This window comes from Macrotis lagotis, chromosome 1 (assembly GCF_037893015.1).
Source record: "Macrotis lagotis isolate mMagLag1 chromosome 1, bilby.v1.9.chrom.fasta, whole genome shotgun sequence".
Lineage (NCBI taxonomy): Eukaryota > Metazoa > Chordata > Mammalia > Peramelemorphia > Peramelidae > Macrotis > Macrotis lagotis.
Window position 1 is genome coordinate 773,908,563 of NC_133658.1, and position 15,891 is coordinate 773,924,453.

The 15,891-nt window shown below is 34.7% G+C and overlaps 1 protein-coding gene across 1 annotated transcript in view; it reads left to right on the plus strand.

Moving 5' to 3' along the window:
• Nucleotides 1-15,891, plus strand: part of ARHGAP42 (Rho GTPase activating protein 42) — a 387,607-nt gene that overhangs the window by 107,558 nt on the left and 264,158 nt on the right. The window contains exon 3 of the mRNA XM_074216537.1: nt 13,537-13,598. Coding sequence (XP_074072638.1) covers nt 13,537-13,598 — 62 coding nt within the window. The remainder of the gene's footprint in view (nt 1-13,536; nt 13,599-15,891) is intronic.

Consider the following 15,891-nt stretch of genomic DNA (forward strand, 5'->3'; position numbering starts at 1 on the left):
AGACACTTAATAATTACCTAGCTGTGTGACCTTGGGCAAGCCACTTAACCCCATTGCCTTGCAAAAAAAACCCCCCAAAACAAAAAGACCTGAAAATATATATTGAATAAACATAAAGAGAATAAAAATAAGAGAGAGGAATAAGGGGAGGGCATTAGCATTTGGAGGAATCAGAAAAGGATTCATCTAAAAGTTAAGGCTTAGGCTGTGTTTTAAAGGAATAGAAGTGAGGAAGGAGTGCATTTCTGGGATGAGGATAGGAAATGAAATACTATGCATAATGAACTAAGAGCAGGTCATTTTAGCTGAGTACAAGAAAGGGAGAAATGTACAATGAGGCTGGAAAGATAGATTGGAGCCATGTTTAGAAAGGACTTCAAAAAAATGAACAAAATAGCTTAGATAATGTCCTAAAGACACTAGGGAGCTTCTAGTGCTGAATGAGTAGAGGAGTTACATGATCTGATCTGAGCTTAAGGAAAATCACTTTGGCATCTTATGTTGACAGCAGACTGAAGTGGGGAGAGATTTGAGGAAGGAAGAATGCTATAATTCTGTTTCTCCAGTATGATAGCCAGAGTATGACAAGGAGTGAACCTACAAGGAGTGGCAGACAGCAGGAACCTTTGACTAGACTAGAGAAACAAGAATGGTCATTTAGTTGTCATGAAGGTCTATTTATCAATATTATTTGACTTTTAACTTCTAGGATACTAGGTCATGTGTTCTTCTCTCTTACTTAATTAGAAAACTATGAAATAATATTTAAATATTTTTGCATCACAAATAATAATGTCTAATAAAATCTCCTCTCACCCTCTATATTTCACATTTGGCCAAATGCTCATCCTTTATTCCAGAGGCACCAGAGCACATACATGTTTCACAGTGAAGGACTGGCAGGATATGAAAGGAGGATTTCAATGCCAGTGTTTTTAGTCTCAAGACGAGTCTGTTTCTGATTTATAATTTGGCAGTAGAAAAACCTAACCACAAGGCGGATGCTGTGGCGAATCAGGTTTAGTTACCTCAAAGGTAACTAAATAAGTCCCATGTGTATATGATATGAGACCTCAGGTCCCGAGTGGCTCTGCAGTCTTAGAAGTATGGGTAGAGTCTCCACGTGCAAGATTGTATTTACAGCCACCTGCCAGCACATGTCAGTAGCTCCATGACATTTTCTCTGACAGTTCAGGAAGCGATTTATTGGCTTTGCTGCAAAGCTTCCTTGGGGCTTCAAGCCACAAATAGAGTGGGAAAATTTTATTTGATGTTGTGGCTCCCTGAAAATGAGCTCAACTTGAGTTTGTGGCTATAAATAATGCCAGTATTGAGGACTGGATAGATATCCTGTCAATGGAGGCTTAATTGTGACCAAAAAAGTAGTATATCTGGTCAGAGTGTCTCTGTGGTCTCTCTAGGAGTGCTAGATAAATATCTATCATGTAGATGCTCTACTTATTCTGTACCTGACCACAAGCAGGCACAGAATAGGTAAAAGCCTGGCTTTGGTTTTATGTTGAATTGTTAATGGACTGATTAGGCATTTTTGGTAGGAGCAAGAGCATTGGTTGGCAGGAACTGGATTTGAAAATTGCCTGTGATTTTTACTGATTGTTTAACCTTGGGTCATGAAATTAACCCCTTATGGGGGGGATATAGACTTAGCCACCTTATATATGAAATGGGGATAATACTGGTAATTTGATTTTTAGAATGGTAGTGAATTTCAGATGAGAGAGGGTCTATGTATAATGCTTTATAGATCATAAAGTAATATAAAGTTATTTTTGCTATCTCATTCTTTTTCAATAAGGTTCAGATAGAAACTAGTTCTTGTGTAAATCTCCATCCTGCTATTATTCCTGTCATTAGAATTTAGTTATCCCTTCCACATCTAAGGGTTTTAGTGGCATGCATCCCTATGACCTGGAAAATCTATGAAAACCTTTCTGACCCTTCCTTTGTACCAGAGAAGTGTGAATTTTTTTCCTTTTATGAATTGTTTATATTCCTTTATTGTAAAACTTGGTTAAGTATGGTCATAGGTCAATATTAAGTAAAAAAAACTGTATGAAAAAGAAATAAAAATAATATGAAATAAATACAAAATCTAAAAGTGTGCTGGTGGAGGTGAATGTGTAGAAGCTTTACCTTTAGACAGGAGTGGTGGAAGGGCAGTCACTAAGCAGTGCCTATAGGTAATATATGAAAACCTCCATAGAAAAAGTCTTTGATATGGAAGAGATAATGGTAATCCCATTGTCCCTGGGCTCATCAGGTATCTGTAGTACAATTCCAATAGCAGAAAGAGCAAGGAATGAATGAGTGAAAAGATTTAAGTACTTTCTTTGTGTCAAGCCCTAGGGACTTAATTCAAAATAAAGATGGTCATGTCATCAAGAAGCTTATATTCTAATGGGGGAAACATAGTAAAATTGTGTTCTTGAAAGGGTACTTTGGTTTTGAAAATTACTGGAATGGTTAATGTAGCCATAAGGACATAGATTACCATGTCATGCTCAAGAACAATGTTGGGATTGATTTAGATCCTGAGAGGGGTCAGGGGTGGGGATATAACGACAAAATATATTTTCTATTTTCAGGGAGTTCATATCCTAATTGGGAAAACAATATGCAAACAACCATGAACAAGCGAACTATAAATAGAATAATAAGGGCAACTAGGTGAATAGTGCATCTGCTCTGGAGTCAGTAGGACCTGAGTTCAAATCCAGCCTCAGACACTTAATAATTACCTAGCTGTGTGACCTTGGGCAAGTCACTTAGCTCCATTGCCTTGCAAAAAAAAAAGAATAATAAGAGGGAAAAATCAGCAGAAGGAAGGCATTAGAATTTGGGAAAGGTTTTCTGCAGAAGGTGATTTTAAGTAAAGACAGGAAAACCAGGAAGGAAAGATGAGAGAGAGCCTTCCAGATATGGGGGACAACCAGTGAAAATTGCCTTTAGGGAGATGTTGGGTTTTGTTAAAAACAAATAGAGAAGGAGTCAGTTTCACTGAATTGCAGAGTATATAAAATGTTGTAAGGTGTGAGGAATCTGAAAGGTAAGGGTCCGGGCAGATTATGAAAGCCTTTGAAAGTGAGAGGATTTTATATTTGATTCTGGAGGTGATGAAGATCTATTGGAGTTTATCGAGTAGGAGGATGATTCATTAGACATGTGCTTTAGGAAGATCACTTCAACAGCTACGTGGAAAATAGACCGGAGAGAATCTGCATTCAAATCTGCCTTAGACCTTTGACACTTAATAACTTGAAGAAGTCACTTAATACTGATTGTCTCACATCCGGGCTATTTCCAGTCATCCTGATTCACATCTGGCCACTGAACTCAGATGGTTCTGGAGGAGAAAGTAAGACTGGTGGCTTAGCACAGTGTCCTTCACTCAAATCCAATTCACTTTCTTGTCAAAAAATCACCTCTCTGATGTCATGTTTTCTTCAAGAATGAAGCACAAAGATATCATCAGACTGGAGAGAGAGACACACATGATGGGAAGACCAGTAGTCCAGGTGTAAGATGAAGGCCAGCACCATAGTTTTGGGGGGACAGGGAAGAAAAAATCAAAAGCCTTGGCAATATGTGGGATATATGGGTAAAGAACTGAGGATGACACCTAAGTTGTGATACTGGGTGGCTAGGAAAATGGTGGCTCTCTTGAGAGTAATAGGGAAGTTCAGTAGTGGGGAGAGTTCTGGGGAAAAGATAGTTAAGAATTGATTGTGATGAGTTTAAATATCTATGGGACATTCAGTTTGAGATGATACTAGACTCTTGGAGTCAGGAGTTTGAAATTTGGTTAGGTTAGGGCTAGATAAGAAGATATAAAAATAGTCAGCATGAAAATTATAATCTAATCCATGGGATTTGATGAGATCTCCAAGTGAAATACTTAGAAGAAGAGAAGAATGCTCAGGACAAAGCCCTGTGGGACATCCATGGTTAGCAGGCATGGTCTAGATGAAGATCCTATAAAGGAGAATGAAGGGCAGATGGGTGGCACAGTAGATAGCCCTGGAGTCAGGAAGACCTGAGTTCAAATGCTTCAGATTACCTAGCTGTATGACCTTGGGCAAGTCACTTTAAAAAAGTCCCATTACCTTAAATAAATGAAACTTTATATATATATATATATATATATATATATATGATGAGGAGTAATTATTAGATAGGAGTAAATCAGATCAGATTATCGTATCAGAAACCTAGAGAAAAGACAGTATCAATAAGATATGATTGATGGTATCTAAGGTTGTAGAGACAGCTCTAAGGATGGGAAATGAGAAAAGATCATTATATTTGGCAATTAATAAATCATTCATAAATTTGGGGTGCTGACTTTAAAAAATATTGTTCTTAAGTTTTTGAGTAAATGTTCTGACTAGGTTATTGTGAGCAACAATTTGGGTCTGGTCAAGGTCCTGTTTCAATTCATTTTATTGATTGAATTCTCCAGGCTATTTTGAAGTCTTGGTATTTTTCCTATGGGAATTTGTTATCTGTCAGTCCATGGAAGTTAGGGAGCTTCTGGTAGGTATTCTAGGAATTGAGACTGTATTTCTCTACTGTCATGGATCTAATGTTCTAATTAAGGAAAATGACATATCAAAGAAAATGTAGCTATTGAGTAGGTGGAAAGGCCTTGAAATCCTAAGGTTTCAGTACTAGGGTACGTGACACAACTTGCAGGTACTTAGGTTATTATAAGTAGGTCAGATACCAACGCTGGGGCATTCTTATTGCTGCTTCTTGTTTAGCTGCATATCAAATGCCAGTCTTATATTTGGAATTAGAACTTGGGTTTAGATCCTGACTTGGTTACATTCTCTATGAGTTACTATAAGTAAGTTACTTAACCTTTCGGGCCCACAGTTTTCTCTTATGTGGAACATAAGGTTTGAATTAGATCAGAGATGTCATATCCTACTTACAACTGGAATCAGGTTAAAATGTAATTGGCAAATATTTAACAAAATAAATTAGTCAACTTGTGGCCCATAATGTGTGGCTTAGAAACAGGGGTCCTTCTTTCTATTTGAGTTTGACATCCCTAGAGTAGGTATGTCAACCATTAAAATATGACCAACCACTAAAATCTGTAACAGAGAACTTAACATTTCCTAAGGGGAAAGGCTATGCAGGGGTCCAAGGCTTCATTAAGTTATTTCAGTGCCATTTGTGAATAAGAACACTTGGAGAACTTCAACTCATAAGCACCAAAAATATTAAAATAAAATACCTAGTTATTTTATAACTATTTTTAGAGTTGTGATATCCTTTTACTTTGTGAATTATTCCTAGAAACCTTCTCATACTGTCTTTTGATAATTGCTATAGCATAGACCAAAAATGAAATATAACATGATTCTAAATCTGATAGGAAAATAATCTGTGTGATATTTTCAGTTTGATTCTGGCATTAGATCATTTAATCATGTATGTTCCTATTGGCTGTAATACTTCCAAAGTGCAAAATTTGGATTTGAGTTGTCTTGGCTTGTGACTTAAAAGCATTGGTAATATGGCATTTAAAAACAAATGAAAATTCATTCTTATGTGCATATATACATGTATGTATATATTGATAGTTATTCTATTGAAAATTAGTTTGAAAAAGAACAAAGAAGCATTAATTTATTGTTATTTTAAAAAGTTGCAGAAAAGGCAGCTGGAGACCTATTTTATTGTGGAAATTTTAGTACAAATAATAATAAGACATACAATTGCTTTTGTATATTTAGAATATCTTTAAACATCATTGATTTTCTACCATTTAGCATTATTTTACCCATTTAAAAAAAACAAAAACAAAAAACTTGTATAAGAAACAGATGGAAAAAAACAATTCATTATTCTTGAAGAGCAGTGGGTGTGGGTATGTGTAGGCGCACCTAATTCTTGGATAGAAGAGTACAGTCAGTGAACTTAATTATGGTCCAGACTGATCTTGTGAATTGATGTTGGTTTATTGATATTGCAGTTGGTGTGATTATCACTTTAAGGACATGAAAATGCAAGAGAAGTCCTATGGTGCAAGTTTTTGGGTTAAAGAATGCCAAGTGAAGAGTTCATAATGTCATGTTCTAAGTACTGCTGCAATGAAAAGGTCAGACAGAAGGATGCCCTTTTTCTACTTTTTTCTACAAATAAGTTGAGAAGCTAAGTCTACTGAATCGTTGAATTGGAAATGGCAGAAGAAAAGTGCAGAGATCATCAGAGGGTATTTACTTGCCCTTTATGAATTCAAGTACCGAGACACAGATCAGTTATATCCTTGGAAGTAGAAAGGTCCCTCTAGGTCTCAGGACACTTCCATAATTTTGTCATTTATCATCTATCAAAGATGCAAACACCAGAGAGTTTCGATTACCTTAGTGACAAAACCATTTTAAGGTTCTCATTCTTTTTTTTGTTTGTTTTTGCAAGGTAATGGGGTTAAGTGACTTGTCTAAGGTCGCATAGCTAAGTAAGTATTAAATGTCTGAGATTGGATTTGAACTCAGGTCCTCCAGACTCCAGGACTGGTGCTCTATCCACTCTGCCACCTAGCTGCTCCTAAAATTCTTAAGATAAGTTTGTTCATTTACTAATAGCATTCAAAAATTTTCTTCATGACTTTGTCTAATTGAAAGCATAAAAGAAATATAATGAAGTAGTATATTTTGAATGGTCATTTCCAGTTCTTTTAAATAGATGAGCTTATTAGAATTGGGTCCAAGGTAAGAATAGACAATGAATGTCTGAAGAGTTCTACCTATAAATAATATTTATAATGTTTAAAGTTTAGCATTTGTGACTGTTAGATCTGTTTTGATTACTTTTATTCAAGGTGTCCTTGAACCAGAGGTATCTGGTCTTTTAGCTCTTCTTGGCCATAATGCCCAACAAAAACTTGTCAGAGGTGGCATAGAATTATAAGGTTGGACACCTCTGCCTTAGACAATATAAGAACATAGATTTAGAACAGGAAGAGGACTTTAGTAAACACTGAATTTAATCCTCCTATTTTCAAGATGAGGAAACTGAGGCTTAGAAAGAGAGAGAGAGAGAGAGAGAGAGAGAGAGAGAGAGAGAGAGAGAGAGATAACTGCCATAAAGAACCTGAAAAGCATGACCAACAATTATGAAAATTTAGGCAAGAAATTAATCTGAATAGATCAGTTAATTCTTGAACATTTGCTAACTTCGTATTATGTGATGGCACTGTATTAAGCTCTGGGGAATTCAAAGAAAGATTAAATAATAGTCCTTGCCCTCAAAGAACTCACACTCTAATTGGAAGCCACTTGTAAATACCTAGGTTTATACAAGACATATAGAAGAAATGGAAGGTACATGTGGTGTTTTCTTTACTGTTGTCTGATGGAAGAAAAGAAATGAAGAAGAAAAATGAAATAATTTGGGAATGTGAATATATGACTATCAGAAGACAGTGTTTGAGAAGGTGGTTTGGACTTCTGGATTTAAAATATAGGGATGATAGATTCCTGGTCAGATATTGAAGTCATCTAATAAAATATGATAGAATATATTGGCTGAATTTTGAAATTATAATGAAAAGAGAATTATGTTAAAATGTATGAGCAAGGGAAAAAGCTACCTATCTATATGCCTCAAGAATAATATTTTGAGACTAGCTCCAAGAGGAATAGCTCTTGAGAAATCCAAAATTTTTCCTGGAGACAAAATGCAAGAAAGAGAACCCTTGACCTCAAATGTCTATATACTATATAGACCACAAAGAAATGAACCTAGTTTAAACTAAGAGGATGACTATATGTTCCTGTAAAAAAATAGAGTAAGATATTAAAGATCAAAATGAAATGGTTCTGGCAAGGGGAAGCTAAGGTCAACAAAAGAAGGGTGAGTTTTTTTTATTTTTGTTTTTTAGTTACTTGGGAAGAAAAAGGCTATTCAAAGAAGGGATAAGAATTTTTCTTGAAGTAGATGAGATGATAATTGTCAACAGAGAGAAAGCAGAGCTGCTCATTTCTTCTTTGCTTCTGTTTTGTCTGCCAAAGGAGTATGACTTTTGAACTGGAAATGATAGAGTGAGCGTGACTAACTGGAAGTTGATGCCCAAGATAAGTAGGCAGATCATAAGAGAATACCTATTTGTTCTTGATGAATTCAAGTCACTTGGCCTTGGGGCCTGCAAGAACTGAGGATATTGATGCTAAACTGTCAGTGATGCTTGAAATATCATGAAAAATGGAAGAACTACCACCAGATTGCAGAATAAATGTCTCAGTTTCCCCTCTGTCCCCTGGTGAATGTAACTGATTCTGGGGAAAATTTTAGAGAATCATTAAAGAGGTGGTTGGTGAACAGGGAATCAGGGACTACAAAGGGACAGCATGATTTTATCAAGAACAACCTGAACTAGCTTAATTTTTTTACATAAAATTAACATAATTTATCTACATTTAAATAAAACTTTTGGTAAGTGTCTCTCATAGTTTCTTGTGAAGCAGGGAAATGTGACCTAGACAGTAAGGCAATTAGATGGATTCAGAGTTGATTAGATGATCATAGTTCCGATCTGTCCTCAGACATATATTAACTGTGTGACCCTGACCAAGTCATTTAACCTCTTTCAGCCTCAGTTTCTGTATCTGTAAAATGGGAATAATAATAGTACCTACTTCCCAGACTTTCTGTGAGGATTAATTGAGATAATTGTAAAGTGCTTAGCATAGTCTCTGGCTCAGAGTAAATACTTGGTAAATATTGGCTATTATTATTTTATATAGATTAGTCATTTCTCAAGCTACTCACTAGCTGGACACACATATTGAATTCTGTCATGTATCCTATAAAAGAGTTAAACAAGATCAACCCACCATGTTACTCAGCCTGACAGTTATTTTCAATTTTGGGTAACTGTAGTTCCTTTCCCCTCTGCTCTTTATTTTCAGGGTGTGTGTGTGTGTGTGTGTGTGTGTGTGTGTGTGTGTGTGTGTATGTATGTGTGTGTGTGGCGTGCATGCACTTTGGAACAAAGAATTCATCTGTGCTTTCTTGCCTCCCTTGGGAATCAGCAGTCCCCGTTCTCTTGGTAATATTAAGCTTCCATAGGACTGGCCAGTAGGGGATTCTTTGTTTCCCTTTGGGTACTAGGCAACCTCTGAACTATTTGTTCTCCTCACTCTCACTAGGAAATTGGGCCTCTTGGACTTTGTGTATATTTGTGTATAAATCGTGTATAAATTGTTCAGGGTATGTTCTCAATCCTGGATCCTCCCACTGAATTTGGGGCTCCTTGGAAATCCTTGAGTCACTCAATCTGTTGTTCATTTTCCTTATCTTGAAAAGACTTTCTGGTTCTGTCTCTTTGATTCCTGGGATAGTCCACCTATTCCGTCACATCTACTTCACACCAAAGGATTATGCTTTACCATATTTAGGCCTTTCAGGGTATAAATCTGTACCTATGTACGGCCTCCCTTTGTGAAGTTCCTATATCCATGGGAGGTAGATATGGGAGCTTTGTAATTTTCTGGATATATTATATAACATGGATGAGTTGTTGGTTTTTCTCTTGGTCTTCCAGCATAAAGCATCTTTATTTTACCTTTTGCCACCCAGTTTCCCAATTAAGGTGCATGAACCTCCATTGCAAAGAAAACAATTGTTGGGTCAACTTCAGGCATCCTATCATCCACTTTGCCTGTCTACTCTTATATGATATTCTCACACCTGGTCCTATCCTTCACATTGCAGCATCTCTGAATTCTCAAAAAGGTCATCATCCAAACCTTCATTCTACACTGTCTACTACTTAATTCCTCATTTCCATCCCCTTCAGCCCTCCTTTCTGTGCTTAAGGTTTTTAAAGAGGGAGTATATAAAGATAATTTTCCTTTAGGTAATAGCAATCTAAGTAATGGGATGAGGAACTTGCCCTACAGCTTAAAAAAATAAATCCTTATATGGCTCTAATAAATATTTGTGTATTTGAATAAAAGGAACATCAAATTGGCTGTGCTGGAAGAAGTATTGAAATAAGGTATCTAAGAATGAATTTTCCACTTTCTTACTCTGTGACCTTGCCTTAGGCCCTTCATGTCTTTATATGGATTTCTTCATTTGTAAAAATAAAAGAGTTGTACTCAAGTCTCTGCTATGTCTTAGTCTAATGGTGGATTCAGATTTGATGCCTTTCATTTTATGATAAGGATGAAATGTAGAATCATATCATTTGAGGATGACAGATCTCTAAAATATTGGCCATACCTAGAATATTTATTATACACATAATTATTCTGAAAAGGATATTATATCAATGTAAGCTGCTATTGTTATCAACATCATCATAACTTCTGACAGACTTTTATATTTTGGATGACCCTTATAGACTGGAAACTGCTTGAGGGCAGAGAGAAATGTTTGAATCATCTTTATATTTCTTGCCTAATAAAAATGTTTCATAGAGACTTAGTACTGCTAAATAAACATTTAATCTGTTGTTCAGTCCTTCAGTGAATATTATTGTTGAATATCATAGGATTAAAGCAGAAAGCCAAATTTAATACAAGTGAACTGACATAAAAAAGGTTTTTTTTTTCTATCAGTCATTTGAAATTTATTTCCACAGTTTTTTTATCTTCTGGAATCAACTAAACTGTGCTGACTAAACTTGCTTGAAATCTTATCCCCTAGATTACATCATTTTGGATTTCAGTCACAATTACCATAACAGAAATCAAAGGATTAGTTAAAAGTCTTAGGGCAATCTGATAAAAACATTAATGGTCTAGGAATAAGCTACAAATCTAAAAAAGTAACATTTGAAACTTTTGGGACAATTGTTTGTCTAGAAAAGGGTCCAACTACTGAGATTCCATTTTTGGCAAGGAACCAAACTCATCAATATTGAAGGAAAGTTTACATCTTGGTTCTAACATCAATGATTTAGGAAACAGACATTTTAAATATGGGAACTGGGTTGCAAACTGGAATCTACAATAATCTCCACATAGTCTTAACCTTTTTTTCTGCTTTGACAAAAAAATATCCTTTCTCAATAAATCTGATATTTGATTCATGACTGGGATTGTCAAGGAGATAAATAAAATCATTGTTTTCAAGAAGGAGGAGGTAAGTAAAGATGATTCTTTGCTTGGCTAATCAGAATGAAAAAAGAGAGGAAGCAATTATAATTTTTATTCTTATTCTTCCATTGGGTATAGAAATCATAATAATAGAAAATTCACTTTTTTATTTGTAATTAATAATTTATGAAGTTTTTGGATGTTTTAATTATCATTCAAATATCACAAAATTACTTGAAATCACAGTTCTGGCCTTTCCCTCCCCCTTTTTCTTTAAATCAACGACATCAATAACAAAACACCTAGAGTATTTTTCCCCTCTGAATTAATAGGAATTGATCAGTTCCCTAGCTTCTAATTTTCTCGACATTGTAGAATAATTAAGGTGCCAAGAATCCTGGTAATTTAGCAATATATCATAGTTCTATTTAGGTAGTGAATGTTACAATTCAAATAAAAAATAAAATTTAAATTTTATTAATATTGAATGGTATTTATTTACATTTCTATGGTGTCTTTGTGTGAGTATAAAAGTCTAACTTGGTAATGACAAAATTACAGATGACTGCATCAGTAATACACCCGACATCTCTTTTCCTTTCTTTCCTCTGTACAGCTAAAAGAAGTATAAGGTAATATCCATGGAAAGAGCTTTAATTCTTTCAGGTGTCAGGAATATTTGAATAACTTACCTAATGGTGAGAAATAAAACCTTAAAAAGCAAGTAAAGTGCTCAATCTAAACTGGGGCATAGTGAGGTATTAAAACATCAGATTTAATCATGTTAATAAAATATTGGAACATTTTAGGGAACACTTTTAGATATCTATTTTGAACTTCCCTTTGAAGGCATGGAAGATGGGGAGAAATCAATGCCATGTAATAAGATAATGCAGTGGAATAAGATAAATGTGAAGCAGCTAGGAGATTAAAGGAATTATTTATAAGCCATTAATGGTCACAGTTGCATAAGTTGTTGTGTACCATAAACAACATTAGAAGCCATAAGTATGCCTGTAAAAGGAGGCATATGTATGTAAACAAGAATAAGTAACAATAACATACATAAAAAAAATAGAAGACTTCACTAGCAACTTCTTTTGGTACTTTATGGAGATATTTTAGGAATATGGTTAAGGACTGTATAATTATATTTATTAGACCAATATCCCCAAAAAGATCCAAGGAAGAAGAAAAGGATCAATGTATGCAAAAAACGTAATTGCAACTCTCTGTAGTAACAAAAAATCTGGAAATTAAGGGGTATTCATTCATTGAGAGCAGGACCGAGCAAATTATAGTATATGAATGTAGTATAATGCATTATGAGAAATTTTTAAAAGGATGGCTTCAAAGAAGATTTGTATGACCGATACAAAGTAAAATGACCAAAACCAAATGAACAATTTTTACAATGACTGTTAAGAGAAGTAACCTGGAAAGACTTAAGAGCCTGTGACTAAAAATGTCTCCAAAGGCCTAAAGATGAAGCATACTATTCACCTCTTCATGAAAAAGTGATAGATTCAGGTTGCAGAATATTATTTTCCTTTTTTTTTTTGAGGGAAGCAAAATGGAAAAAGGAGGGAAATGGAGGGAAATGGAGAGAAACAATGAATTAAATTAAAAATTAAATTAAATTAAAAAAAAGAATTACATAGAATAAGAAGATGGAAGAAATTGTGAACTGCACCACAGTGGGGAAAATGAAGGCATGATTCAGAATATCAAACTGAAGAAATTTAAGTTCAGGATTACCAGCAGTAAGCTGGGTCATGCAGTGGATAAAACCCTGGGCCTGGAGGCTTTTATTCTCGGCAGCATGAATGACTAATAACATAATATGAGCATTTTTAGTTGAAATAGGACGAGGTAACATTAAAAAAAATTGTGCAATTCAATTGATATGGCTTATTCGCCAAATTTAGTTTTTGAGAAATAAGTGGAATATCTGGCAGGCTGTTCCAAATGTGAATCTGAAACATAGGAAGGAGGTTAGGGCTGGAGATAGAATTTTTTTAATTGTTTTCAGGAATTGGGGTTAGATTGATATTGGAGAGAATCACTTTATTTTATGGCATATCCTATCATTAATCACCATTCTGTAGCTTTCCATTTCTTTGAGTTTTTACATTTTCTTCTTAATGAAGGACCAATGTTGGAACCATTATATAAGGACTCAGAAAAAAATCTCTGTACTGTGTATATATTCTGACACCACAACATTCATACTTTAGAAAACAATGCTATTTGAAATAAGGCCTTAGCTGTGATTATATAATGATTAGTACTCTGCATTGTGAAATAAGGCTTTCCTTTCTTTTACCTAGCTGTGTGACCTTGGGCAAGTCACTTAACCCCATTGCCTGACAAAATCAAAAGAAATAAAGAAAGATATAGACTTTCTTGAAATTTTTCTAATATTAGAAAACTAATGAATCATTTTGTTTCTTTTTAGCCCAATCATTAAAAGAATTTGCCCGATTACTTATTGCAGTGGAAGAAGAGAGGAGACGACTGGTATGTATTCTTTTCTGCCTTTTTAAAATTAACCATTTGTACAAACTCAGAAATGATGGCATGTGTTCTATTTATTTATTTTTCATTTATTTGATAAATGATATATATAGTTTGATATATTTTATAAAACCCCAACATATCCACACTTGAAGCCCATACAGCAATGAGAAGTAGACAATAAATGCTGGTTGACTGAAATAAAAGAGCATCAAAGAATAAAAATGTTTGCTAATCCATGGAGACATATTTCAGGAGCTTCTATTTTTTAAATGGAAGAAAAGGTGACTATTTTATAAGTCATTATCATTGTTAACCAATTTTTAACCTTTTTAAATACTGTTTAAAGTTGTTTGCATTTATGTATCTGTAGTAATTGTATTCATTTGTTCTATTTTGTTCATTTTGCATTGATTTTGTAGGCATTTTTCTTATCAAACTGCTTTCAGTTCTTTTTCTTTGTTGTACTTTATGCCATTATTATTACAAGTCATTCACACATCAAAATTTTCATTTATTTTTTTTCTTTTTGTTTTTTGCAAGGCAATGGGGTTAAGTGACTTGCCCAAAGTCACACAGCTAGGCAATTATTAAGTATCTGAGGTCACATTTGAACTCGGGTTCTCCTGACTCCAGGACCAGTGCTCTACTTACTGCCCCACTTAGCCACACCATATCAGAATTGTCCTAGCCATTCCCCAGTTGTTTCCAACATTATACTGTTTATAAATAATGCTGCTGTGATTTTTTTTTTGCACAGCTGGGTCTTTTCTTTTTGTCAGTAAATTCCTTCTAGTTTTCTGATTTTTAGGCACAAGAAATAGGGAAGTAACATTTATTAAATTAGTAAGAATTGAACTATAGAAGTTGATACAGATCTTAGGGATCTATTTCTCTTCCTCTAATTCTTTTGATACTTTGAAAATTTCCAATTTCATTGGTGTATATTGTAATCACTCCATGGTTTCATAGATAATTTACTTTTATGGTTAAACAGTCTGTCATGTGGTAGCCTACTTCTGATGGTGAGTCTCTTTGGACTTCGACTCCTCTTCAGATGATATACACAACTTCAGAACCATGTTCAAAATTGTGATTCTAGTTTTGCTGGCATCTAGAAGTAACAATAAATATCTTCTTTGGTGTTTTGTCCTCTCTTACTTTCCTAAAAGGTGACTCTAACTCTCAATAATGAAAATGAAATCTTTTGAAACTCTGAATACCAAATAGAAATTGAAGGAAACTCTGGAGGTAGAATAGAGGCAGAGAATTAGTATTAGTGACATAGCCTGAATGGTAGTACTTTTATTTGACTTAGATGTGAGAAAATGTACTTTCATTTGAACCATCCCTTAGTGAGTTGCTTATTGCCTATTGCTTCATGTAGGTTGATTTTGTTTTTATAATGTTAAATTTTATTTTAAAAAGCATATAATCTCTTTCTTATTAAAGAGCCTGAGTTCTTCTGCCTTCTTCTTTTAACAGTTTCCTAGTAAATGGAATATCTTTCGTTAGTTAATTTAAAAGAACAATGAACCTTTTGAGAAGGATCGTAGTTTTGCTCTTCAATATCTTCTCCAGATGAATCTAAGAAAAATGAATAGCAAAGTTTCCATGGAGACAGTGATCATAATTCAAAGTGCACCTGGGCAAATGTAAAAAAAATATAATGACTAAAGCCAAAACATTTTTAATTTCAAAAAATTTTAAATCTAGGATATTTTGATTTACAAAGTTGTTATGAACAGGTATGCCACATGTGATCATTTCTTACCATCATAACATTTCATATCCTTTCTCTCCATTCATACAGCCACTACCACAGAGGCATTTGAAAGATTAAGTCTTTCAAATCAAAGCCCTCTTCTCTCTTCCAAATATCTGATTCCAGGTTTTGCTATCTCTACTTTCACAACATTCCTCATAATTCTCTCTTCTCTCACATAGGTACCAGCTTGCTACAGGTCCTCTTCACCTAACACCTAAGTTATTCCAATAGATTTATGGTTGCTTTCCTAACTCAATTCCCCCACTCCCCACTTAGGTTATCAAAATGACTTTCCTTAAGTAAAAGTCTTAGGATGTCAATCCCTTCCTTGCCCCATTCATTAATTACCTTCTGTTATTCTCCTATAGGAGAAGTTTGGAATATTATGGCAATTATAATTGGAGTCATAGGGCTTTTTCCAGGCATGGTACCTGTTTGTTTTGATTACTATTCCCAGAAAGGAAATTAGAATGACATGGTTACTTGGTGTGATGTGGTAGGAAGATGGCCAGAGGGTGATAGTGGTCA